Source organism: Cottoperca gobio, chromosome 6 (genome assembly GCF_900634415.1).
Source record: "Cottoperca gobio chromosome 6, fCotGob3.1, whole genome shotgun sequence".
In the NCBI taxonomy this organism is placed as follows: Eukaryota; Metazoa; Chordata; class Actinopteri; order Perciformes; family Bovichtidae; genus Cottoperca; species Cottoperca gobio.
The window spans coordinates 9,802,975-9,829,358 of record NC_041360.1 but is presented as its reverse complement, the minus strand read 5'-3'; the positions used below and the strand labels follow the sequence as shown (position 1 = coordinate 9,829,358).

Below are 26,384 nucleotides of genomic sequence, written 5' to 3'. Positions count from 1 at the left end.
ATTTACATCGATTCCTGAAATCTCTATTTGCACCACCAAACTATGTTCTGTCTATACTGTTTCTCCCTCTGTCAGTCTCTTGCTGTGAGTTCTGTGCCAGTTGAACATGGACACAAATCTGGGAGACTACTTTGGTTTCCACAAATGTGGACGAATCCTCGCAGAGGCTAAACCGCTACACGACGTTGCTCCAGAGCAAACAAAACACTTTCCAGTCTTTGTTACAATTTTGTAAGAAATGTGTACATTTTTTGTTTCTTTGGATCACATAAATTAGTATATGTATGTACCAATGTGTATATATGATTGCTATATATATATATGTATGTATATATATATATATGACATCTATTTTGGAAGAATTTTTGCCCTGCCTTTTACCTCGTTTTTATGAGGTGAGCACGGATGCAATATGTGGACGCAACAGGACATTTCTGGATCTGCTGGACAGGGTGTCACATGGCACTGCGGGCACTTACATCAAAAATACAAATATAAAATGTCATTTAAGGAAAGGCCTGATTCTCAGCCAAAAAAACAAGCAAGAAAATTAAACAGATCATTCCCCAAGTTTGGAGTTCAAAGCAAAAGAAGGGATGTATTTCAATTTGCGCTGTTTGAACGGCAGCATTTCATAGGAAACGGAAAAATGACAAATTGAGGAGAAAAAAAAAATCCAGACCAATCTTGTATTTTCTGAAGTTAAAAGCTTCTTTTCTTTGTATTAAAGCAGAAAAGGCGTTCCTGAACCACCGTGTGTGTGTTGTTTATTGCTATTTTTTAAAGTCAGAGATCTCTCATTAAGTTGGTATCAGGTATAATTATAATGTACACATTTGAAGGCAAACATACTTTTACATTTTACATTGCACACAGGTTTAATGTTTACATCAGGAAACATCCAGAGCAAACATTACTTGAGCATGTAATCTGTGCTTCCAAACCTTTTTGCACTATCTTAACTAATTGTAAACTCATGATTGAGGGACATTATATTCTGTTGAAAGTGCAAAGTTTTATTAAAATGTCTCCAAGGAAGTAAATTCATGGAATGTAATATTGACCAAATTATGGCCTCACTTAACATGTACCACATGTTGATAGATACAAAATTGGGAAATAAGAATTTAGTAATACAACTCCAGTACTGCAGAGAAGTAAGTTGTGTGACTTGGCTACACTCGCAGATCAAGAATCAAGTGTGTTTAGATGCGTTATTTCTAAATTAATTAGGTTATTGAAACATATCCACAGTTTAGAAAAGGCACATGCACTATAATTCACACAATATATAAAATGGAAAAAAACTAACAGTAAACAAATATGGCACACGAGAAGATTCTACCTTTAAAACCTTCTCAAGAGTCCTCGTTAGTGTGCTATAATCTACGGAGGCATTAAGAGCAGAGCTGCCATTAAAGGCCATAAACAATCTATTCCATTAGTACACACACACTGATGTAGCAAAGTATTGAAATCAAAACATGCAAATCAGTCATTGATTGAATTCGTCTCTGATCAGCAAGAGGACACACATACAGCTGAGGCTTCTACTGTAGAAAAATAATACAGTCCTTCCTGACTGGATGTATAAGTATCAAAAGGCAGCGTGGCAAAGGAAAGCGTGACCCTTTACCTTACACTTGTTACACTACCTGACCTTTTCAAATTGCATTCGCTTGCGTAAATGCTACAAATTCAGGAAGAATTTATTAGATCTTGCAAACATTTCAAAGCTGTGCGGACGTTACATTGATGTTTCTGTAGAATGGAAACAAAAAAAGACACTTTCTGCAGTAGCACTTTAAAGTACACATTCTTTCTCTAACGAAGATGATTGCTTTGTCATGGGACGTTAACTGAAACGACATCCATCAATTGTCTGTTTCATCCGGTTTCCGTTCGTTTTGTCCCTGAACTACACACACATATTTCAGTGCAGTCCGCTGCTTGAGATCTTCTCTTCACGCTTCCTCTTCTGACCATTTTACAGTACTCACGCAACGAACACTGATCTGCTGATCTCACAGGGAGGGTCACTTTGAGGCCGGTTCAGTGGGGGTTGAGCCATCTGAAGTGCCTCCTGCTTTGGAGACTTCTGCTGGTGGAAAGAAGAAGAGGAATGGCAAGTGAGTTATTTCTGAGATCCAAAAGAGGGATGAAGACACACTGACCTCATCCTTCATCAATCAGGTTACTATGTTTCTATGAAAAATCATGTACAAAAAGCGTGTATAACAGGGTGGGAGTGACAGTGCTTTTGCATAATTGATAGACTCAATCACATTAATCACCACAACAGTGCCTAACCTTTATCTTTCTTCTCCTGAGTCTCCTCGGCGGCAGTCTTGTCTGCTCTGAAGAAGATCCGGGCGCTGCTTAATGAGAAGTGGAGCAGCTCAAACTCCTGAAGGGAAAGAAAGACAAAGAGGTCAGAGTTTGTCTCGCTGAGGGAGAGACGTGAGGCGAAGACACTGCGGGAGGTGAAAGGGACAGGTGTTCTAAAACCAAACGGGAAGTTTGTAATCGTAGCAGAACCTGCTGACTTGGCCAGCTTATTAACACGGTAGCAGCCGGAGCAGCAGAAGTGTGTGTCACACACAGCTCATGGAGGCAATTAAGGAACTTTAAAACCCATTACTCCTTCTCCGAGTCATAACTTAGCAAGATCTGAAGACAGACACGAAACACATCTTTTAAGATTCAGTTTGACTGACACGTCCCAAGGATATGTGTCTATCTTCTTTGACAACGCAACAGGGAGCTCACCTGAAGGTAGACATCCAGCCTCTTCTGAGTGAGGTTCATAGTTTGCAACAGCTTCTCATCCTGGCTGGCAGACTGGACGTTCTGCTCCTTCACTACAGCATTCATCTCTTTCTTGTACTTGTCTCTGACGGCCTGGAACCAGTGCAGAGAGTCAAACTCCAGATACTGGTCCAGCAGCTTCAGAATGTACGCCACACCTGCGAGAGCACGAAAAATAAAGCGATAATATAGAAGAAAATCGAGAGGAAGTCAACAGCCGCAAAGCAGCACAAGGGATGTTGCTTAAGCCCACTCACCCATAGCAAAGCCATCATCTGTGAAAGCAGCTCCAGTTTTGTTCTTCTTGTTGAGTTTCTCTTTGCAGCTGATGGAGTGCTCCACAAAATTCACCGTCTATGGGAGAGATTTGTTGTAAAATAAAACACTTCAGAGAGAGAAAGGGGTGTGACAGGTAGTACCACAGAAACAAATGAAAGGTGGTGACACTGACCAGAGGGGGTACAATCATGTAGAAGTTCCTCAGGTGCATATTCTTGGCACTGCGAAACTCGGCTGCAAAAACCGCCACCAGCATCTTGAAGTACTCCGTCCCCTCGGCAGAGTTGCTGGTCAGATCTCCCAACACAGAATCTAGGACACTAGAAATGACATATTTAGCTCATGTGCATCACAAAAAAGAGCTCTGATGTCCTTAGAGGACAAAATGATTAGCAGCAACTTTGATTTTGATGCATTTCTATTGTTCATGCAGGAAACCAAGTAAATAGCATCCATGTGTCCCAAAGGGCAAACATTAGAAAATGTGTCAATATGGTGGAAAATAGTAAAAACGACACATTTGAATAGAATACATGATTTTATGCTATAATGGCTGTGGGAATAAAAATGATGGTTTTAATGACATTTTTTTCCTTGAGTGTCTGAGTGCTACACAGTTTATTATCGGAGCTGAGGTTGAACGTCTAAAATAAATAAATAAATAAACCTGCGCAAAGATTTTTGCCATATGCATTAACATAGCCACAAATATTGAACAATTAAAAAGCAGAAATTATCCCTAGTGAGTCAAAAGGGTTAAGAACATTGGAGCTTCCTTTACATTTCTTTATCTGTGGTGCCCTCTGCAGGCACAAAAATGGAAATGCACTGAAAATATCTTGACACGATTTGACCGGAGACACAACTGAAGCACTGCCGTTTGTGCGCATGATGGAAATGTTAAAACAAAACTGAAGTATACAGTTTAACACCTACTTGAGCTGACAAATGCCCTACCTAGCAGCTTTCTGGGTCTCCTCCGACAGTCCCTCCTCCTTCACCAGCTCCTCAAAGTTGACGATATCCTCCAGGTCGGGGACAAACCTGGAAGTGACACAGACACGAAAACATTCTAGTGAGAAATGACAGAGAACACTTCAGTGAACATGGGTTTTTATCAGATTTAATCTCATATTTACATGAAATATCATGAATGTATCCAGTTAATTGTTATTTCAGAGACTTCCTTAAAAGGGATTCAGCCCAAGACCTTCATATTTACATTGCAAGGAAGCAAAATGATACACAAACAACACTCTCTTTTACCTGATAGCACTGCTGCAACAGTGGAGGCCGCCAGAACGGATCATACGCACATAGCCCATGGCGTTACCTGAAAGAAAACAGGGTAAAATTGGTGTTGGTTTACATTTGCCTGCACCTTCAGTTGAGTTTCTAAAATTATATGCCAACAACAGATTGACATTTATGGATATTTCTCACCAATCTGGCTGATGAGCTGTCTGAACTGGTCCAGGTAGCTCTGTCCATCAGGAGTGATGCCCAGCTTCCTGATGCCGCGGTTAAACTTCTCCGCTCGCTCAAATGGGTACTACAACAAAAACATGGACAACTATTGCTGAACAGCTGCTGGCAGGGAGCAGAGTTATTGTTCCCGGCGATATGATAACGTAGTATTCTTAAAACAGAAACGTCAGGACGGTTAGACGGCTAACTGCTTCCAAGAACAGAACATCTAGAAAAGCCTCTGTTCCCGTGGCTGGCTTTACTGAAAGTCTGTGTCTGTTAATATGGAAACTTAACAGGCTCATTCGTTCATTTAATCTTAACCTGATGGATTTCAGTTTCCAGCGTCGACCAGGTGGGGCTTTACAACCATCTGAACAAACTCAAGCACCACATGTGTGCTTTGTTTGTGTAACTGGTTTGGGGAAATCAATGAATTGGGAGAGGCGCTGTTCATTTTCTTACCTTCTGATCAGACTGGTCTTTTGTTTCTCTGAAGAAGCGGATGTCCTTGATGAGTCTGGACTTGATGTGTTCGTCGTACATAAACTGACTGAAGATGTAAAACTTCTTTCGCAGGAACTGGTAGGTGAAATTCACCTGATGAAAAAAAAGAGAGGAGATGCGCAAAAAAGGTGAGGATCTGAGAGAAAAAGCAGAAAATGATACAGACTAAAACAAACCACTGACTTCCTTGTAAACTCACCGTGGTGTTCATGATGCCTGTGCCGTGGGTCCGGATGGAGTTGGCGATGTGACGGATGTTAATGGTGTTCAAGTGTTTGTTGTTACTGGCCTTCTCAATGAAGATCTGTTGGAAAGCAAAGAACTGTATATAATACACAGACAACCGCTTGGTTCAAGATACAGAAGGTGAACACGCAGTGTGTGAGTCTGTACCTGGTTGTTGAGGTTGTAAAGGTACCGCGAGACAAAAACGTGAATGTTTCTCATGATCTCCAGAACGTCCAAACCCTGATGAGAACACACATGGATCCACTTATAATCAAACCATACTTCTTTAATGAAAACTCCACCTCTGTCATAATGTGTACAGTCCAACCACACAGACCTGTTCCAGGGTCTGGCTGGGCAGGTGAGCCTCCGTCATCGTAAGTCCATAGCGCTGCGTGGCGAGGTTTCTCATCTCACTGTAGGTGGCCCAGTCATGTAGCGCGACAGTGGTTAGGTTGTAGAAGGTTTTATCTAGGTAGTGGGTCACATAGGCTGCAAAGACATAAAGAACAAGACAAATCATTATGTCAGTTACACCCTCAGCATACAGTTTTCAGCAGCATTACACACTTTACATTTTCCTGCACAGATTCAATGAAATAAAATATTTAAACTAACTATGGCTGCACAATATGAGTTAACGGTGTTGAATATCAGGATAATGATATTACTTGTGACAAATAAATAGATATTAAAGTGTACTCAGTACTTCCTTTCTGCTGCTTTGAGTATACTGCTAAAATGCATTGACATGCAGTCTTTTGCCCAAGTTGAGTATTGTGCAGCCCTAAAACGTAGTAGCAACTGAAACAGTAATAGCACTCAGTCAAAGTTGAATAATCCTCTTAATTTGTTATTTTAATACAAAACCTTTAAACATTTCAGTCCGAAATATTCAGTGTGTACATTTCATCACCTTTGATGAGGATGAAGCGGTTGAAGAATCGGATAGGTTTGAGGGAGAAGAAGTGGGCCAGGTCCTTCATGCCAACTTTGAAAGGGTTCCTGTCGTCCAGCTTCAGATGGGTGTGGACAGAGAGACGCAGGTCCTTCTCAATCTCCTTACACAGCTTGTCCAGCAGGTGCTACAATGACAAAAAGATGTACATGAAGGTTAAGGATGAGACTCTAAATTGCTGTACTTTTTATAAAACTCTTTAAAATCAAACTTCCCGACATCATGCTGTATATTTCCTCTCTCTGCCGCCAACATCCACGTTTAATCTGGTTCCTCTATTTCATCCGTTCTCACCTCGTTGAACACGTCCATGATCTCCTTGTCGAAGCTCTCCAGGAGCTGGTCACATGATTCCATGTGTTTGGCGTGCAACATGGAGGGCACACTGTCCCTCAGTGCACTAAACATGTACTGCTCTGGCCAATCACACACGTCCAGGAAGGCAGAACACCAGAGCGGCCAATCAGACACAAGCAAAAGAGAAACTAACGTTTAAAAGCAAACAAAATTATTTGTGATCGTTGCAGACATGCTTTAAAGTTTTGCCCATGACTTTCTGCTTACGTGTATTCGTGCTGCGTCCACTGCGTTGTCGTATACATCATCTAGGTAGATAGGAAACACAGCTCGGTGCCAGTAAAGGAAACTACAGTCACACTGCAGCTTGACCCTGAGGATTAAAGGAAAACAGTCTCTAAGTACGTCTAAAGACTCTTAAAGTGGGTCAAAGAAAACATCAAATTGCTCACAAGTTCTGATAATGGTCCAAGTGTAAGATACCACTTTATACATTTGCATCAACAGATAATTGATGAGTCACCCGCCAAAGTGATTAGGTATTTTGAGATGTCAGTATCTTAATGATTTGGTTGTATAAAGAGTTTTGTTTAGCCTGTTTTAAAACTACCATGCAAGGTCTTTGCCTATCAGACATCACAGCACAACAACTGGCCAACGATGGCGTAAGATGTTGAAAGCTGTCTGCCACACTGGCTCCACACCAAGCAGCAGCATTTAAACATCTGGACGTTTTCTTCACTGACTGGAGGGTTAATCACTTTGCAAGCTCTTGGCACATGGAGCACAAACAGATTGTGCCATGCACAGAGAAACTTTGTTCAAACATGATCAAAAGAGGACAAATCCCACCTCTCACTCAGCTCACTAATCAGATCCAGCTTCTTCAACACGAGCTGCAGTGGAAGCAGCTCCTCATCTTTGAACGTTTTCTATAAGACAGCAGGAGATTTCATTGTCAAGCTGAGAATCAAATGAAATAAATGGAAAGCGTTTATATCCCATCAATCGCCAACTTCTCCCAACGTACCAGCTGAGTGCCGACACACAGTGCCAGAGACACCACGAGGCGTCGCTCCTTTGTGCTGGGTCCACTCAGAGCGTTTTCTGCCAGCACCAGAGACGACAGCACATCCAGCCGCTGCTCGCTGTACTTCTTGTCGGAGATCACCCTTTTCTTCAGGGAATAAAAACACATAGCGTCATATAAAATGAAGTTGGACCTCTAATTAGAATAATATGAACATTTGACTTGCATCACAACTCCTCCTGTAAATACCAATAATGTGATTTATTATTTGTATTTACCTTAGCGTTGCCAATAGCGTTGAGGGCCTGCGACTGCAGCTGCTGAGTGATGTGAGAAACAGAGTCTGCTACAACCATGGACCGCCTGTGAAACGTGTGCTCCACAGCCTGAGAGGAGAGACGCATCACATGAGCTTATTCGTTTTACTCAAACAGACAAGGCACTAGTCACACAACACACAACACACAGACACACACACACCTTGAGCAATTCGACCAGTCGACACAGAGCTTTGACAGAGGTCTTTGTCATGGGCCGCTGCATCGACATGTACATGTTCATGGTGGTTTTGATAATGGTGCCGATGCTGTATGCATACAGGATGCCCTGCGAGGAACAGGAAACGCAGAGGGAACTGTTAGTCTCAAGTACAAACCTTCAACAAACATGTATGAAAAGCACTTTTTACATAATCATATGCGGTCAGTTTATCATGAAGTCACTCTGACAGAAAATGTATTTAAATAAATAAACAATAAGCACGATACAGGTATTTGGCTGTTTTTTGAGGGTATTGAATGCATCTTCGGTGCACTTATAGCTGGATGTAAAGAAGAATTGGAAAACTGTGAATGCCATGCTGTGCTCTGTAGTTCTGCTGAGTCTTGTTAGGAGATGTCACTGCCAGCACTTACCTGTACAAACACATTACACCTGCTGTTCAGGTCTTCTGCCAACTTGTCACTTTTATGCTCCTTGGACAAGATGGACTCCATCTTCATCATCCAGGAAGTTACAAACACATAGTAGGACTGAACATCCCTGAAGACAACACAAACAATCGGATTTTTAAACAAAATAAATAATTATACAGTTAAATAACAGATTTCTGTCCCCACTGACTTTGTTAGTGTCAGAGCTCTTTGCTGTAGGTAGACATCTCTCTGCACTCTGATGGCCTGTAGACTCTTCTTATCCATCAGTTTAGCTGCAGCTGGGACCTTAGCGATGAGCAAAGTGTCGGGAAACCAGATGATGTTTGCAGTCAGAGTGACAGCTGGAACCTGGAGACACACACACGCGATCGAGATGTTGTCACTGTTGCAGATTATAAAATAAATAATAGACGAGAGAGGGCTGTCACAGATTTAAAAAAAATAAAAAGGAGGCAAGAACACTGAACTACCTTTTTACAGACATCGAGCAGCGCCTTGTAGAACTTTTTGTCGACACTCCTGAAGATGTGAAAGTGAAGCACAAAGAGACCACAGACGCCTGCGTATTTATCTCTCTGGTCGATCTCTGAAGGTTCACCTGAAAACAATACAGACACACAGACATAAATCATTTGAAGTTGCAGGAAAGAGCAAACCAGTCTATCCTGGGAAGAGAAACTGACCAATTTTGGACTCAACATTGGTGAATATTGTGCGAATGTTGAAGGCGAACTCCTCGGCAAAGGCACTGTTTTTGGCAACAGCTACTCCTTCCCCGGGATCATCGAATCGCTGCTCCACACAGGCCTATCACAGAGTTGTACACATCATGTTTTAATGCTGCTCAGATTAACCTGAACACAATATAATCACTCAGATATTCAATTTCACAATGACCTATGCGTCCAGAAACCTTTGGGTATTAGCACAAAAATAAAACTACTGACTTTTCAGCAAACCCCTCAAACGCAGAAAATTAAAATCAACAACATAATTAAAGCCGAAAGAAGTGCAGTCACCTGCAGTATCATGCCATCCAGCATCTGTCCCTCAAGCTTGAGCAGTAGCTTCTCAAATGGTTTCAGTTTCTCTTCAGGAATGGAGAATTTCCCAGGGTTATGGTGCACAGATTTCAACAACCTACAACAGGAGGATATAATTACAGAAGACTTTAGCCTGTATAGATTATATAATACAGCAAGCATTTAAAAATAAATCAAAAACTAATAAAGAGAGGTTTAAAGAGAAAAAAAACAAGGTTTAAATGTAGTAAAAATGGGGTATAAAAAACAATATCTTAGATCAAAAAAACTTAAAAGAAGTAAACTTGGTTTGCTATGTATTGCTTGTATCACAAACTTCTAGGCTGGATCAAATAAACCATTTAGAGCTGTCCTTAACAATTATTATTTTTAACAATTGAGTGTTGTCTTTTGTACCGGAATTTAGTCTTTCCTTTATCTCACTGGTTGGAATAGCCGTGTGTGTGTGTGTGTGTGTGTGTGTGTGTGTGTGTGTGTGTGTGTGTGTGTGTGTGTGTGTGTGTGTACCTTTTATACATCTTCCAGTGATCTTTTAGTGTGCCGTGATTTTCCATTATTTCATCAAGTGTGAGCAGAACCACTAACAACTCCCCGAGGTGTTCGTACACTATCTGCAGAGGGAACACAAAACAGACACGGTAAAAGATATTTAGAGAAGAAAGAATAAAGACGTAAAATCAAAAAGAAATGTAATCTTCAAACCCACCTGAAAATGGACACCTGACGACTCAATGATTTTTGTTGCACCCCTGAGATGTGACAGGAGAAATGCTTTTGTACATTTTGTTTGACATTAAATCAAAACATCAAACATGCTATAAGTACAGAAATGCAGTCTGTAAGTTGTTGTTTCGTCTGCATGTGAAGTGCACAAAGGCTCTTTTGACGACGGGGGTACTCGAGCCATTCCAACAAGAACAGTACATTCACTGTGCAACTTTAATTGCTTCAGTTGATGGATCTTACTTGTTGCTGTTGTAGAGGGCAGCCAGCTGATGAACAATGTTGACCACCACTTCATAACATCTTGACACAAAACAGGACAGTTCCTACCAAAGAAAGAAACTATCTACGTTTCTGGATTTCCATAAACGACAGTATGTTTACGGCAGAAATGATTAATTGCCTACCTGAAGGAATGAGATAAATCTGCCCATTTGAATCTGGGACTCTCCTTCAACAACGCTGGTGTCTGACACTGTAACACATAAACGTCTTTTTAAAAACCAAAAAAAATGACTGTGTACCACTGAGGGCAAACTTAGAATAAAAGTAAATAGAAATAGCTGACATTACCTCCCTCTCCATAGTACAACAAGCCATTGTAGAACTTGGTTTCTGCCTGTAAGGGATCATAAATTCAGGACACAGAATCAGAATGTGTATCTCACAGCACAACACAAGGAAGTGATACCAACATCTGCTCGGAAAGATTCATTTAGACCTCTACGAGTGGGTCCCTGTTTTGTTTATCTCATGCACAAGAAGTGACGCGATACACAGTCCTGCAAATGGTGTCACACTATCGACTCAACAGTACGTAGTGGTAACACGCCAAGATATGCAGCAATGTGCCAGCAAAGGCATAAGAAGACTGCAAGCTAGTAAACATGGATGGAAACAATGCTGGATTTTTTAAATACTTTTTTTACACCGTCTGTCTGAATATACCTGTATTCACGCTACGCCTTCTAAATGACCTGTAATGTAGACAGATATGATAATTTAAAACTAAAACCAAACTAACCTCACAATAGCACAGAGCACTGTTTTGACCATGCTCACCTCATATTTGAGCTTCTTCACTTCACTACAGAGAGCAGCATACACTGTGATGACTTTGTTCAGAACCTGCGCATAAAACACAAAATAATAGCTATTATCAAAAAAGATAAAACTTTGTCGATATGAGACCTAAAAATGAACTGTTCTGTGTGTCTTTATTTACCTTGTTGTCAGTTTTAATTAACTCCAATAAGGATGACTGTTCGTATGGAAGAAGCTGAAAGAGAGTAGAAAGTATTGGGAAGGAAGTTGCACAAGTGTAAATTGTGTAAAAACAATGTCTGTATTTTCAGGTTGATGTACAACCTAATGTTTGGTGTTTTACCTTCAGGGCGATGGGGTCCAGAGTGAAGTCCCACACATCTCCGATGGAGTCATCCAGAGCCTCCTCGATACCCCTCAGCTGGGAGGTGTAGTCATCCAGAAACTTGCTGTAGTTCTTCAGTTGAACCTCTGTGTGTATTTCTGTAGGGTGGAGGGTTTGATCAAGGACACTTCAGCAGGGTTCATGACTTAGTCCGATGTAAACATCAATGTTGTTACACCTAGTTAGCGGTTAACAGTGCCATGCCAATTATGTTTTGCTAAAATGTTGGAAATAAAGAGTCGTACTCCAGAGATACACTCAAATTATTATTTAAACCCATTTCCTGTTTGAGGAGCACTGAATATTAACCGCAGGAGACCTGTCACACACTAAAATAAACAACACTAACGCTGTTTGCTATTTTGTTTGCCATGCAAGGAAGTTGGAGTTAGAGTCCGCTATTTATACTGTGTTTACTGTCAAAATCACTCAAGTATCGTTAGGCTGTCAAACTGATCAGCTGTTAGCTATGTGACTGATGGTGGTGATTAACGTTAAATAACTTTGCTGTCACTTCATTTTACGAATTGACCTTTACATTACAACTGGACAGGGTCTGCTGGATGTTCAATTGAAATAAATAAAATGAAGTAGTTTTAAAATGGTGTCCATTTGACAAGCATTTGTTTGCAATTGACAGAAAGATTTGTTCCGTGCCAGCAAATAGACGGTGCCCAGTGGCATAGCATCTTGCTAGCAGCGTAAGATTGTACTGGAGGCTAGTTAAGTTTTGCACGTCGCTATTTTTTCAGGACTGTACTTACTTTGAGAACCGTCGTCAAAACGATCAAACTCCCAGTCAGGTGCGATGGTTTCTACCGCCATACTGCCAGCAGCTGTGACCCAAAACACTGCTGTTAAAGAGTGAGGCTACACGGTCCCATGATGGGTCTCATGATTTTGTGAATGGTCGCTAGTGCTCATGGGAAATGGAGTCCATAAGAGATGTCACTGGATAGGTAGGTAGGTAGGTAGGTAGGTAGGTAGGTAGGTAGGTAGGTAGGTAGGTAGGTAGGTAGGTAGGTAGGTAGGTAGGTAGGTAGGTAGGTACATTTTTTGGTATTTCTTTGTCATTACATTTTTTTTAAAGGGATACTCTAGGGGCAGCATAGGCCTGTAAATGCTGTGTTATATGTCATTGGTCAATTAAACACTCCATGTGATGCAACATCAACGATAACTAGACTGCTCTTAACAAATAACTGTCAAGTATGTGTTTATCCTGTTGTCTGTCTTACACTTACTGCCACTGTATTTGAATATGCATTAAACAATGTTAGAGGGGATGAGAGAGTTATGCAGTGTGTGTGTGTGTGTGTGTGTGTGTGTGTGTGTGTGTGTGTGTGTGTGTGTGTGTGTGTGTGTGTGTGTGTGTGTGAAGTGGGAGGTAGGCTAATGTCACACTGAAGACTCAGCCCACCATTTAGAGTCCACAAGGCAGAGTCACAGTTAGCAGTGGAGTGAGAAAATAGGTGCTTCTTCTTCTCCTATGGTTTCACATTAAGGGTAAGGCACTTTTTAAAATGTATTCTACTATTCTTGTTCTAACTATAGACAAAATTTTGTTCGGACTACCAAATTGAAATATATATATATATATATTGACAGCTTTATTGTAGCAGTATCTGTCTGAGCAGAGATGCTAGAGGGACAGAGACACGCCAAGAGAAACTCAGCATTACAAATTGATTTGATATGAGAATTAAAACTTTCTCTTTGGTTCTTTTTTTGCCCTCAACCCTTTGATCGTGATCTTGAAGATGATTAGTGCCTAACTGTATAAATCCTTTCATACAGTATTTTCTTGATGTAACATTTCTTTAGATACCCTTGTGCATCTGCAGATATGTGTGTACAGAAATGGTTAAAGATAACTCAGATTACTTACCCTCAAATGATTTAATACATTTTGGCTCACAGCAGTGTGGTGCATGTCAATTTTGAGGGTTTGATGATTAGAAGTTGTTGGACTCTAAATATTTAACATAATAAAATGATGTACATCTCCATCAAAGCTTCAGTTTCTTAACTTTCAAACAGTAATTTAAACTATGCTTTATATAAACACTACATTTTTAAAGCGTTTTCAACAGGTTAAAGCAGATAATTCAGAGTAATATTGTTACATGTTGATACACAGTTCACAAGTATGTTATTATATGCTAATGTTTGCAGATTGGGTGTAAAAATAAGTTATACATTTTGTATAATTCCTCGCTCACAAGTCGATAACCTCAGCTGTTTAGTACCTGCTCATCTCTTAGGAATTCTAAATGAAGAGCATTATCTGTCAGACAACGCAGCCTCAGTGTTGCTGAATGGAAACAGGCATGAAGAATGATAATGCAGGCAGTCTGTGCCATCAGATGACCCTGAGACAACCAAGCTTTCTACATACCAAAGTTGCACACTTGATTTACCATGGAAGTGAAATAAGTCATATAATATCACAGTACTTGTTTGTGTGATACAATACTTTATAACTAAATGCTGAGCTTTTCAATTTAACCTTTACAGCTATTTGTATTGTTAAACGCATTCACTAATTCTTTATTGCTATTGTGCTATTTCTTTTTGGTATTTATCATTATCCTTTTAGACCAACTTTTTGTGACCAGTGTAGGTGCCTCTGTTTGTAAGTGAGCCGGAGCAGCAGGAATACCATCCTGCCAGCTTTGCACCATGATTGTCCCAGAGTCACACGATGAGCAACTGCCCCCAAGTGGTTCTGTGGGCAGAGGCACCAGCCAACAATACGGATCCAACCAATCTCCATCTCATCACTCTGGAAGTCCACAACATGCTATCCCTAATGGGAATATTTCACCAATCAACACCAGTCTCCATCATGAGCCACAGGATTACACCGAGACAGACTTTCTGCTCCCGAATCAACTCTATGGTGGGTCAAAGTTCAGTGGATCCACGAGTGCAATGGATGCAGGTGGCTCCGGTGAACCTGCTGAGTCAATCTGTTCCATGGTGCTCCAGATCCTGGTGCCATTTATGTTGGCCGGGCTCGGGACTGTCTCTGCTGGGATGTTGCTTGAAGTGGTTCAGGTGAGGTAAAGCAGAGGAGGACAAGGAAGTGGTTTACAGTTTAGTGAGGACATAGTGTCTTGTCTTTCTTGCTGAATTAAAGAGATTGTGTATAAAAAACAGTCTAATTGTACCAGGAAATTATGAAATAAACAAAAACTAATTATAATTTTAAAGTTGGTGTGTTTATTTTAAGTGAACATCACCTTGGCTGAAAACAAAGATGACTTCTTGTGTGTTTGAGGTGTTGCTGTTGACTGTGGTTCATCTTCTATATTAAGTTTATGACTGTGTTTTCATGGCAGAGCTGGGACGTGTTCCAGGAAATTACAGAGATCTTCATCCTGGTCCCTGCAGTATTAGGCATGAAGGGGAACCTGGAAATGACTCTGGCCTCGAGACTCTCGACTGCTGTGAGTGTGTGTTCATGTTAATACAAACACACACACACACACACACACACACACACACACACACACACACACACACACACACACACACACACACACACACACACACACACACACACACACACACACACACACACTAATTTAATCCTATCCCACACAAACCATGGTATCACAAAAAGTGACCTTGTGTCGGTAACCTTTATTTTGTATATATAGAATTACAAAGAAATACCATGATGTGTTTAGAACATTACACACAGTATAACATAACACTTAAAACAATGCAGTAAAATATAAAAAAATGACAGATATGGGCAACTGAGTTGGAGGGAAAGTGAAAAACATAAGAAATTGATTTGCAGAGCAACTACAACCTCTTTCTCAGAATTATATTTTTGCCTTCTTGCATCATGGTTTTTCTGTCCTCGTGTGAAACTCCTCACAGAGCTGTGAAGACCACGGCAGCAACTCGTAGTACAAGATCCTGCAGGACACATTGATGCTAACAATACTCCAATGATTCACATAATCTAAAATGATGTTTTCCTGGAAAAGGAGAGAATATAATCAAATATTATCATAACTATTGTTCATTAACATGCCAACCCCTGAAATAGTTTATTCTTCTGTGTCATAGAGCTTCATAATGTTGCACTGGGTGAGATGTTCCTTCATTGGGATGAAAATGGGCTTTTCTGAGTCAATCCCGTACTGGTGCCGTTAATGCTCCTAGAGTTTGGATTAATCCGCGGGTGAAAATAGTCCCAACAAAGGCACTTTTTACACCTATTTGAGTAACATTTGCTAAAAAACTACAATGACGTGCTGTTTCAGAAAATCGTTTAAAAAAAAGGTTTAACTATATATTTGTGTCCAGTTCTTAAATATTTACATCTTCAGTAGGTACCAATGAGTTAAGGGAAATTAGAAAGTAATGACAGAAGATTAAAACGTTGGCATTGATGTTTTATATGCTATCGACAATAAGAAAAATATAGAACAACACCAGCCTGGTCGCTGAATTATTCAAAGCTATTGGTGCTTTTGTTGTGTGAACTGGTTTTGTAACATTATCAACCAAATTCATCATTCTTGACTTTGGAATAATCAGGAAACATCAGTTGAAAAATCACATCAAGATCCATTTTGTAGCTGTTCTAAGTTTTCAATTATTTTCTATGATCTTCATCAGCATATTGAGTTTGCCAAGTTTTTAATGAGGCAATACATATCTGATGTTGTCAGGTGAATGCAGGAAAAATGGAACCTGCCAGAGAAAAGTGGATGTTGATCTTTGGGAACTTGGCGCTCAAGCAGGTATATTATTTTAATTTTGGAATAGCAACTTTGTGATTAATTGTGTGTATGATTTCTGCATCATTACCTGATTATCTGCATCATGTTATTGCAATCTACCAAGACTTGTCATCATTTTACAGCTTCAAGCCACAGTACTTGGCCTGTTAGCCTCTTTGATGGCGACTCTGTTGGGCTGGATGGCAGTAGGAAAGATGCCCTTACACCATGTAATGCTCCTGTGTTCTGCCAGTGTTTCTACCGCCTTCATGGCTTCATTGCTGCAAGGTAACATCACAACCTGCCTTCACCTTGAATCACTGTCATTAGACAGGCGCATCACAATCCTACACACATCGCCACCACATCTGTTCAAACCTTCTCTGCTTCACCATTGACCTCAGGAATCATTTCAGCCTAATTTTTCATATATTATACATGTACAGGTGCTGACCTCGCATTTCTGTGAACTCCATTTTGTCCTCTGTTTTGGGCCAGCTTCATACATCCATCATATAATGCGACTACCAATTCATTCTTTCTTTTTTTAAGCCCCCTCAGTGTTACTATATGACCTATTTTCCAAGAAAAGACTCCTAACTACCTTGAAAAATGGCACTTTCTCAGAAAATTGTCTTTTAAGTGAGCTGCTCTCCATTATAGAAATTATTCTGGAAATGGGAATATGAACAGAGGGACTGCGGATAGGCACATCTAGGACATTACAAGCAATTCTGCATGGCAATTATCACTTTTGCTTGCAGAATGTCTTCTGCACCCTCAATTAGAATTTCGGCACAGACTGATTGTGACAAGCTCAGAGCCACAGAGGCAGATGTGTAGCTAGGAATGATGGGCTGCATGCACAAGAGGTATTTCTAGGCCCCACTTTCTTTTTGTTTTTGCAATTATACTGAAATTAAAAGTTTAGAGCCAATCAAATTGAAATGAAATCAGTTCTGCCAAAATTAATGCCATCAGGATTTATCCCATATAACCTCATAGATTAGGAACTTTACCTTGTCTTTAACCCTCTCTAGGTGTTATTATGGTGGGAGTGATCATTGGCTCCATGCGGATGGGAATCAACCCTGACAACGTAGCCACACCCATGGCTGCCAGCTTTGGAGATCTCATCACTCTTGCCTTCCTGGCCTCCTTTAGTCAGTGGTTCTACTCCTTCCTAGGTAAAGAAACACAAGGACAACAGGATGGTCTGGTAGGATTATTTGAATTGGATTAACACACACCAAAACAGTGTGGAATAAGAGATTGGTCCTCCCATGGGTCAGCAGTCATGTCATTTTAACTTTTGGCCAACAGATGGCACTCATGATCCTGAAACTAACACATCTATAAGGATCATAAACCCTACACAGACTAATTCCTGGTTGAAAATAAAGGTATAAATAATGACCTTTTCTCTTGACAGACCTGTACCCCTACGTATTGTACCTGGTGGATATGTTATTTTTATGCCTGATTCCTCTTTGGGTGGTCATCTCCTCCAAACATCCAGCCAGTCACATCCTGCTCCGCACAGGCTGGGAACCAATCATAACAGCAATGGCCATCAGCAGGTACTCACCTAAATCTTGACTGAACTTTTGAAAAGCATGCATATATATTCACGACTACCTTAACTTTAACTTAACTTAGCATTTAGGTGTGGATTTGGGTGTTAAAAATTCAGTAAATTATTAGTTTTTAATGTTTTTCCTTGGCATTAAAAGACCAGTCCGTTAGTTTTGAGATAAATCACTAAACATCTTCCTCCCATCACTGCTTGTCAAAATACAGAATTTTAATTTCATTTGTTTTCTTTTAGTATTGGAGGACTTATTCTGGACAAGGCTGTGTCGGATCCGAACCTGGCAGGAATCATAGTTTATGCTCCAGTTATAAACGGTGAGTCGTATTCTTTTGGAAAAGCATTTATGGTCTACATTTTGAAAAGATGAAGATAAAAAAAATAAAAAATAACATTTCAATAAATAGGCATAGATTAACCCTAAAGGGACAGTTCACCCCAAATATATTTTCCTCCTACCTGTAATGCTATTTATAAATCTAGATTGTTTTGGTGAGAATTGCTGAGTGTTGGAAGTATCGTCCGTACTGATTTCTGCCTTCTCTCAAACATAATGGAACAAGATAGCACCCGGCTTGTGGTGCTCAAAGCGCCAACAAATACATTTGAAAAACTCAACAGCAATGTCTCTTTCCAGAAATCATGACCCAAGAAAATATACAGACCTTGCTGTGAGCATTTTCATGTAGGAACTATTTTCAAACTACACCAGCCAACCACATCACAGCGCAGAAGGTCGCGTACGTCTACTCGTGGATGACTGGCTTGTGCTTATGACAGCGTGAGATGTAAATATTAATGGCATAATCTTGAGTTTGGGTAAGTGTTGGTGGTCAGAAGTCCAAGTCTGGACCTCTTCACCAACACTTCATACAGTTGAGTAGCTATTGAGTGCCCTCGTTGTTGGAGAACGGGGGTTTTCTCTACCTTTTTCCCAAAACCATTCTGTCAGCACTTTGTAAATAAGGGTATCACAGCAGGGATGATCTCCCCCCCTAGGCCAGGCTTTTTGCTGAAACCGGTATTTTTATAACTTTCCATTTCCAAGCACACAAGCACATCCATTAGACGCTTATCTTCGGGGCTTTCCAGACTTATTATTTTTTAAACTTCATTACTTTTCTGGTTATGCTAGAACAAAGACAATGTCTACCTCAACACTAGATATGGATACAATTGATATGCTCAATACGTTGATTATCTCTTATTATTTTACTTTACTTTCTGAAAATGTTACTACAACAATAAGCTCAGGAGAGCACACACTGTGTAACTCACACCAACATTATTAATTAATAGCACTACAGGTAAGAGGAAAACTATTTATTTATGGTGTGAACTGCCTCTTTAAGCTTCATTGTATTAAGAATATTCTGCAATTTCTTCGATGCCACATACAATGGCCTCACTTTACTCCCTACCATCTCTGTAATTTCCAGTAGATCTATAGAAATGTCACTCCCCCACTTCAAGACTCCTATTAGGGCCATACAAATACCTGTAGATGACTGTGAAAACAGTGCCTCAAAGGCAAACATTTACAAAACTTTGCATTATAAAAACTGTAGTAGAAAGCTAATTGATTGCAAACATGCGTATATGTTCTGTATCTGTACTGCATATTGTGAAAAAGAGTCGTATAAATCCTTTTGTGGCTCTAGCTGTGTGAAGTCGGATGAATTCCCTCCCCTTTCTTTTCCTAATCAGGTATTGGAGGAAACCTCGTCTCCATTCAGTCCAGTCGTATTTCTACTAATTTGCATTTGAATTACTCACCTGGAGATGTTCCTGAAGAACGTAAGGGCTGCTACAGCCCTTTTCGCACTTTCTTTGGTTCAGGTAAAGATCAAAACATTTAAATAAAGACACACACACACACACACACACACACACACACACACACACACACACACACACACACACACACACACACACACACACACACACACACACACACACACACACACACACTGATGTTCAGCTTTGTCATGGCAGGAGCAAACCACCGATCTGCTCAAGTTTTGCTTCTCTTGGTGATCCCCGGTCAACTCGTCTTCTTACTCACTATTCACCTGATGAAAGGAGGCCGCACTTTGCCCAGTCCTCTCCTCACTGTTGCCTTCTTGTCTGCTTCCCTGATTCAGGTGAGTCCCAGACCACATGTCGTCATTTTTCCTCTGCATACTTCATCACTGTTTCACAACATCACTTGTGTCTTTCTCGTAGGTCTTCTCCCTGCTGTGTATAGCCGACTGTATGGTCCACTCTCTATGGCGGAGGGGTAAAGACCCCGACAGTTACTCAATACCCTACCTCACAGCCCTCGGAGACCTATTAGGGACTGCTCTCCTCTCTCTTGCCTTTGTCATCCTGTGGTGCGTCGGTGACTCAGGCAGTGTATAGGTTCAAAGCAAAAAAAGGTTTGCAGCAAAACCACCATAGTAGTGAAATAATATACAAAGAAACTGAATATTTTCAGTAAAGTCAGCCTTTTTTTTCAAAGTCACTTTTTTTACCAGATGTGGGCTCTTTTTTTTCTTTACCTCAATCTATTATCCTGCCTCTTGACTTTTTTCTGAATTACCTTATCTTCTCACATGATCCTACATCTTTGCTAGATGTGCAGTTTCCTGCCTTACAGGATGTTTATTAAAGCACTCATTGTTGTTTTTATTTCCTAGCAAATGGCCAAACACATGGATGCACACAATGAGCTTAAGACTCGTATAGTTACAGTAAAGTGCACTTACTTGGAGCACACCTCAGCACAACATTTTGGACACCAAACAGAAGGAAATGGAAAACAGAATGCCCATAACTTAAAATTCAATTTTGGTTAATAATGTGAATATTCATATTGTGAATGAAAAATAAGGAACTTCTCAGTTTATTTTGTAGTGGGCATACAGAAAATCCTATCAGGCATGTTGTGTGCCTGCATATCACATAGAACACTGATAAACCAATTGCTGGATCACTCCTTGTTATCTATCAACAAAATTAGGAGCAAAAGTCTAAACTGATTGTATATAATTAGTATAACGAGAAATATATTTTCAGGTTCTTGCATTTGAATTTGTTTCACTTGGATGTGGAGCTTGTGATTGAATGATTTGAGTCCCCTTCATCACTATTGAAACAAATGCAAAATGTATTGCTCTATCCAAAATATATTTTTTAAAGAAGTTAATAATTCAATCAAAATTAAGTTGGTCCAGAGCTGAGCTTTTTTTTGTTTTTAATGTAAGGCAGCCTTTTTTTTCCCTATTTATTTTATCTATAGACTTTGGCTAGTGAGTGCATTCAGCTGTGTTAAAAATATGTTCCCATTATGTTGTTTGCACTACCTCTGTAACCCGTTGTAGCTTTTACCGTTTTAAATATTGGGCGCAGGGCATGAGAAATGTCTTTGTTGTTGCTCATGAATGTTTAAACTTTTTTTACCGTTTACATTTTAGGAGTTTCCCCATTTTAATGTAATACAGGAACACCACCCTGAACGAAAAGAAAGAATATAAAAAATGAAGTAAACTCCAAGAGAAAACAAACCATCAACATAATACCATGACACTAACATAACATTTTAAAATATGGTAGATAAATTATAAGTGTAAATAAAAAGTAGGATAAATAATAGGATAGGATAAACAATAATAAAAGTTGCACTTAAATCTTTGCATCGTCTTGAGAATCGTCAAACATCCCATGCAGATCAGCTACGAAAGATACGAATCGTATGTTTGTTTGTTTGTCCGTGAACAAAACTCAATTTGCTTGGGGACACATTGACGTGGTTCTTGATTGTAATGTTTTATTCCTTAAATCAAACCAAAATAACTGATATTGAGTTGACTTTGATTATTTATCAATCGCTTTTAATTTGTAAAGCTGTCATTCTTCACTGCACATTCTTTTATAAGTGTTCCTCCGGTTTTATATGATGGCATGAGATAACAATATTTATTATATGCTTTTGTATTCTTATAATAATTCCATGTAAACTTTTATATATCTTTTATAAGTTGTGGATTTACATAAATCCAAACTATATAAGCTGTGTCTGCATTCTCTCTGTGCAGACTCTGGGTTGTACTTTTGTTCTACTCTGAGTCTGACCATAAATAATAAACCAGCCTTAACTGAGAATCGACTTGTGGCCTGGTTAATTTCCACTGAATTGAATCATGTAGATTGTGAACAGGAAGGGAGATAACACACATGCAGACACACAGCTCTGCAGCCTTACACCGTGATCTGCCCGTCTGGTAGTCCTTGAACTATGGATGAATATGAACCTATGAACTTGACCATGGGGGCATCCACCTGCATACCCTCAAATGTGTCCTTCTGCAGTCTAGTCTTGATAGTAATCAAGGCACTCAAAAAGTCAAAGAACATAATCCGCATTGTAATGTTGGGTCTGTCCAGGGAGGAGTTGGCTCTCTGCAGCAGGTATATTATTATTGAGTCATCCACACCCACATGTGGCTGATATGTAAAATCCAGTGGTTCTAATGATAAGCTCACCAGTGGTCGAAAGTGTGCCTGGACCTTCTCCATGACCTTCTCCATGACCTTCATGTGCCCCTCCTCCTGTCCTCCCTGCTGCAGCCCCCCTTCGTCTGCACCCCCTGTTGACTGCCCAACCCCCTTTGGAGAACTGCCTCCATTTGGTGTATGTTAATGTTCAGAGGTCGAGATAACTTAAAGAAATTCTTCACCCCCCATGTGACCATTTGTATGTCAATTACTCACTCTCACTTTCATTACATTTGTGATGAAAGCTTTGTTTTCTCGCATACCATGCATAAACAGTAAACTCAAGGAGAGCGTGAGATAGTACGGTTTCAGACATCCCTGTGGAGGTTGGGGCCATTGAACCTGAGTGGGCGATGTTCAAAACCTCTATTGCTGAAGCTGCGGTGATGAGCTGTGGTCTCAAGGTCTTAGGTGCCTCAAGGGGAGGTAACCCTCGAACACCGTGGTGGACCCCGGTGGTCAGGGAAGCCGTCCGACTGAAGAAGGAGTCCTTCCGGGTTATGTTATCCGGGAGGACTCCGGAAACAGTTGCAGGGTATCGAAGGACTAGAAAGGCGGCAGCTTCTGCCGTGTCAGAGGCAAAACAGCGGGTGTGGGAGAAGTTCGGAGAAGCTATGGAGAAGGACTTTCGGTCGGCACCAAGGTGCTTCTGGAAAACCATCCGGCACCTCAGGAGGGGGAAGCGAGGAACCATCCAAGCTGTGTACAGCAAGGGTGGGACCCTGCTGACTTCAACTGAGAAGGTTATTGGCCGCTGGAAGGAGCACTTTGAGGAACTCCTGAATCCGACTAACACGCCCTCTATGGTTGAGGCAGAGCTGGAAGCTGATGGTGGACCATCGTCCATTTCCCTGTTGGAAGTCACTGAGGTAGTCAAACAACTCCACAGTGGAAAAGCCGCAGGGGTTGATGAGATCCATCCAGAAATGCTGAAGGCTTTGGGTGTTGAGGGGCTGTCTTGGTTGACACGCCTCGTCAACATTGCGTGGAAGTCTGGGACAGTGCCTAGGGGTTGGCAGACCGGGGTGGTGGTTCCCCTATTTAAAAAGGGGGACCAGAGAGTGTGTGCCAACTACAGGGGTATCACACTTCTCAGCCTCCCTGGTAAAGTCTACTCCAAGGTACTGGAAAGGAGGGTTCGGCCGGTAGTCGAACCTCTGATTGAAGAGGAACAATGCGGATTCCGTCCTGGTCGTGGAACAACAGACCAACTCTTTACTCTTGCAAGGATCCTGGAGGGGGCCTGGGAGTACGCCCATCCGGTCTACATGTGTTTTGTGGATCTGGAGAAGGCGTATGACCGGGTCCCCCGGGTGATACTGTGGGAGGTGCTGCGGGAGTATGGGGTGAGGGGGTCACTTTTGAGGGCCATCCAATCCCTGTACGCCCAAAGCGAGAGTTGTGTCCGGATACTCGGCAGTAAGTCGGACTCGTTTCCCGTGAATGTTGGCCTCCGACAGGGCTGCGCTTTATCACCAATCCTGTTCGTGATTTTCATGGATAGGATATCGAGGCGTAGTCGTGGAGGAGAGGGGTTGCAGTTCGGTGACCTGAGGATCTCATCGCTGCTCTTTGCAGATGATGTGGTCCTTATGGCCTCATCGATGAATGTTCTGCCCGGGGAAGGGAGGGGGAGCAAAGAAGATGGCGGCAAAGAGCAGTGTAAGCAATATTGTGGAAGAATGCTGAGGAACAGATTTCGAGACGCCATGGCTGAGGCACGGGCCACCTGTTTGACAGGTGACGCCATACGATTTATTTATTTTTGTATGGGCGATGGGAAACTGAGGACCTTATGGCCTCGTCTTCACCGCAAAAGATAAGGAAGAAGCATAAGAAGGGAGGGTAGAACTTTTAATTTCAGTGCTTGGCCGGCTATGTACTCAGAGTTTTGATCTGTACTTGTGCGTGAAATAAACTCTATTTTGTATCTAAACTTTGTTTCTCTCCAGTTAACTTCTTTTAATCAGAGATAACTTTAAAACTGAACTAGACCAGAACTTCAATAGCTTAATAGATTAAAAGTGTTTGTGACAGAGGTCCAGCCTTCATCTCTGGCCCGGAGGAAAGACTACTTTTCCAACATTATGTGAGAGTTTGTAAACAGGTTTTTTAAATGTAGTTTTAATGTTGTTAAACGTGGCCCCAATTTGCTCCAATTCATCAATCATTTTTGTTCAAAATTATAATTTTGGGGGTGAAGTATTGCTTTAAAGGGGAACTGGACCAATTTACAAGTCTGTTTACATGTGTCAGGGAGTACTACTGCCTAATGTAAAAAAGAGTTGTATAAATCCTTTTGTGGCTCTAGCTGTGTGAAGTCAGAGGAATTCCCTCCACATTTTCTTTCCTAAACAGGTCTCCATTCAGTCCAGTCGCATTGCTACCAATTTGCATTTGAATTACTCACCTGGAGATGTTCCTGAAGACCATAAGGGCTGCTACAGCCCTTTTCAAACTTTCTTTAGTTCAGGTAAAGATCAAAACATTTACATAAATACCACCGGTTGCCCCATCACACGCACACGCACACACACAGCTTACCTCAGACTCTTGGAGCTGGAATATATGGTAATTGTGCATCCCCTTGCTTCTCACACACACACACAGTAATGCATTGTGATTTAAAATTATACTAAACAACTTTATTTAGAACACACATTACCCTTTATTTAATTAAATACTGTATTTCTAAAAGTAGAAACAAACAACTTTCCACTCCTACCGTTTGCAAGTTGCATTATTGTTGGTAAACATTACTCCAATTGTTCCACTGTCCTCCAATTCCGCTGCCTGTGGATAGCTACTGCAAGCTGTTTTGTTGAGTTAACTCTTAGCGAAATGCTCTCTGGTAAGCAGTGATGAATTGAAAATGTCTAGGGCTTAACTTAAACTTAATTCTGCTCAATATTCATTTTCTCCCATTGTAAAAAGCAGTACATTATATATTTTGATTAGCTGCTACTGGTAATCAAAAGAATAACGATATTCTCTTCCAATAAATATATGAAATTGTAGTGGGTCAAATAGGAAAATACTCCTAGAGAAGGAATAAACAGTAAAAACAATCATAACATCAGTATTCTTCAAACCAATACTGAAAAGGTGTTTTACAGTATGTAAAGATAAGCAAGTAATCAACTTTATACAAAAAGCAATAAGTGCTTTTGATGATTTTCAGTTCACTTTACTTGTTCAGTGAGAAAAATCCAGTCTTGTGCACTGAAATCTGGTTGAATGTCTGGAGGTGGATATGCGCAGAACAGCTGACGGGTGATCATCAGTGATAGAGGATCTGTATCTGGATTTGTTTAACTTAATCACTGAGAATGTCTGTTCACATATGTAGGTCGATCCAAAGAGGACCAGAATCTTCTGAGCATGTCTCCTCATGTGGGGAAAGTTCTCCTCTTTCAGGGAAGAGGAAAAAACTCAGGCAATGAGACTGACCTAAAGTGCTCTGACAGTGTGTCAGACTGCAGGTCAATTAGTTCAAGCTGAACATCACTGGGTGCATCATCCACATGGCATGTAAATGGGGAAAAATCATGTGTATTTCATTCTCAACTGTTTTGAAATCGCCTCTAAAACTTACCATGCAGTGCTTCTAACATGGATGAGTACCTGTGGAGGTGATCAGCTGATGGTGTGGATGTTGTCCTCCATTTGGCTTGAGAGAAGATGCAACTTTCTCATGAAAGCCTTCACTGCGCTATACATGTCAGGACAGACAGACGAGGACCCAGGAGCGCAATTTCGAGATCAAGGATTGATTTACACACACACACACACACACACACACACA

The 26,384-nt window shown here is 40.8% G+C and overlaps 2 protein-coding genes across 3 annotated transcripts; one reads left to right on the top strand and one right to left on the bottom strand.

Moving 5' to 3' along the window:
* Nucleotides 1-687: 687 nt before the first annotated feature.
* washc4 (WASH complex subunit 4) lies at nucleotides 688-12,626 on the bottom strand. Of its 2 annotated transcripts, none has more exons than XM_029433510.1 (33): nucleotides 12,469-12,626; nucleotides 11,663-11,802; nucleotides 11,501-11,554; nucleotides 11,338-11,403; nucleotides 10,849-10,894; nucleotides 10,683-10,750; nucleotides 10,519-10,601; nucleotides 10,259-10,301; nucleotides 10,060-10,163; nucleotides 9,529-9,649; nucleotides 9,193-9,316; nucleotides 8,980-9,107; nucleotides 8,697-8,857; nucleotides 8,489-8,615; nucleotides 8,055-8,180; nucleotides 7,853-7,960; nucleotides 7,575-7,721; nucleotides 7,397-7,476; nucleotides 6,812-6,917; nucleotides 6,542-6,658; nucleotides 6,206-6,374; nucleotides 5,627-5,781; nucleotides 5,455-5,529; nucleotides 5,261-5,365; nucleotides 5,020-5,154; nucleotides 4,531-4,639; nucleotides 4,354-4,420; nucleotides 4,045-4,131; nucleotides 3,260-3,407; nucleotides 3,066-3,162; nucleotides 2,770-2,966; nucleotides 2,311-2,407; nucleotides 688-2,101 (listed from the first exon to the last, which is right to left on the bottom strand). In XM_029433510.1, the coding sequence occupies exons 1-33, from the start codon at nucleotides 12,527-12,529 to the stop codon at nucleotides 2,037-2,039; spliced, it is 3,516 nt and encodes a 1,171-aa protein (XP_029289370.1). In that variant the 5' UTR covers nucleotides 12,530-12,626; the 3' UTR covers nucleotides 688-2,036. The 2 variants fall into 2 exon arrangements, with proteins under 2 accessions (XP_029289370.1, XP_029289371.1); XM_029433511.1 differs by having other exon boundaries at nucleotides 688-2,098; nucleotides 12,469-12,529.
* A 1,700-nt stretch (nucleotides 12,627-14,326) lies between these two features.
* Nucleotides 14,327-21,037, top strand: slc41a2a (solute carrier family 41 member 2a). The gene is made up of 10 exons (XM_029434104.1): nucleotides 14,327-14,764; nucleotides 15,049-15,156; nucleotides 16,399-16,470; nucleotides 16,593-16,737; nucleotides 17,490-17,636; nucleotides 17,882-18,029; nucleotides 18,278-18,357; nucleotides 19,748-19,879; nucleotides 20,036-20,184; nucleotides 20,267-21,037. The coding sequence occupies exons 1-10, from the start codon at nucleotides 14,387-14,389 to the stop codon at nucleotides 20,441-20,443; spliced, it is 1,536 nt and encodes a 511-aa protein (XP_029289964.1). The 5' UTR covers nucleotides 14,327-14,386; the 3' UTR covers nucleotides 20,444-21,037.
* The last annotated feature ends 5,347 nt before the right edge of the window (nucleotides 21,038-26,384 follow it).

Coding starts and splice junctions, on each gene's coding strand:
- washc4 (XM_029433510.1), bottom strand. CDS start 12,529: ATGGCGGTAGAAACCATCGCACCTGACTGGGAGTTTGATCGTTTTGAC. Junction 10,602..10,682: donor GATTTATCTCATTCCTTCAG/GTAGGCAATTAA, acceptor TTTCTTTGGTAG/GAACTGTCCTGTTTTGTGTC. Junction 8,181..8,488: donor GGTGTAATGTGTTTGTACAG/GTAAGTGCTGGC, acceptor TGTTCCTCGCAG/GGCATCCTGTATGCATACAG.
- slc41a2a (XM_029434104.1), top strand. CDS start 14,387: ATGATTGTCCCAGAGTCACACGATGAGCAACTGCCCCCAAGTGGTTCT. Junction 17,637..17,881: donor GTGGTTCTACTCCTTCCTAG/GTAAAGAAACAC, acceptor TTCTCTTGACAG/ACCTGTACCCCTACGTATTG. Junction 19,880..20,035: donor TCGCACTTTCTTTGGTTCAG/GTAAAGATCAAA, acceptor TTGTCATGGCAG/GAGCAAACCACCGATCTGCT.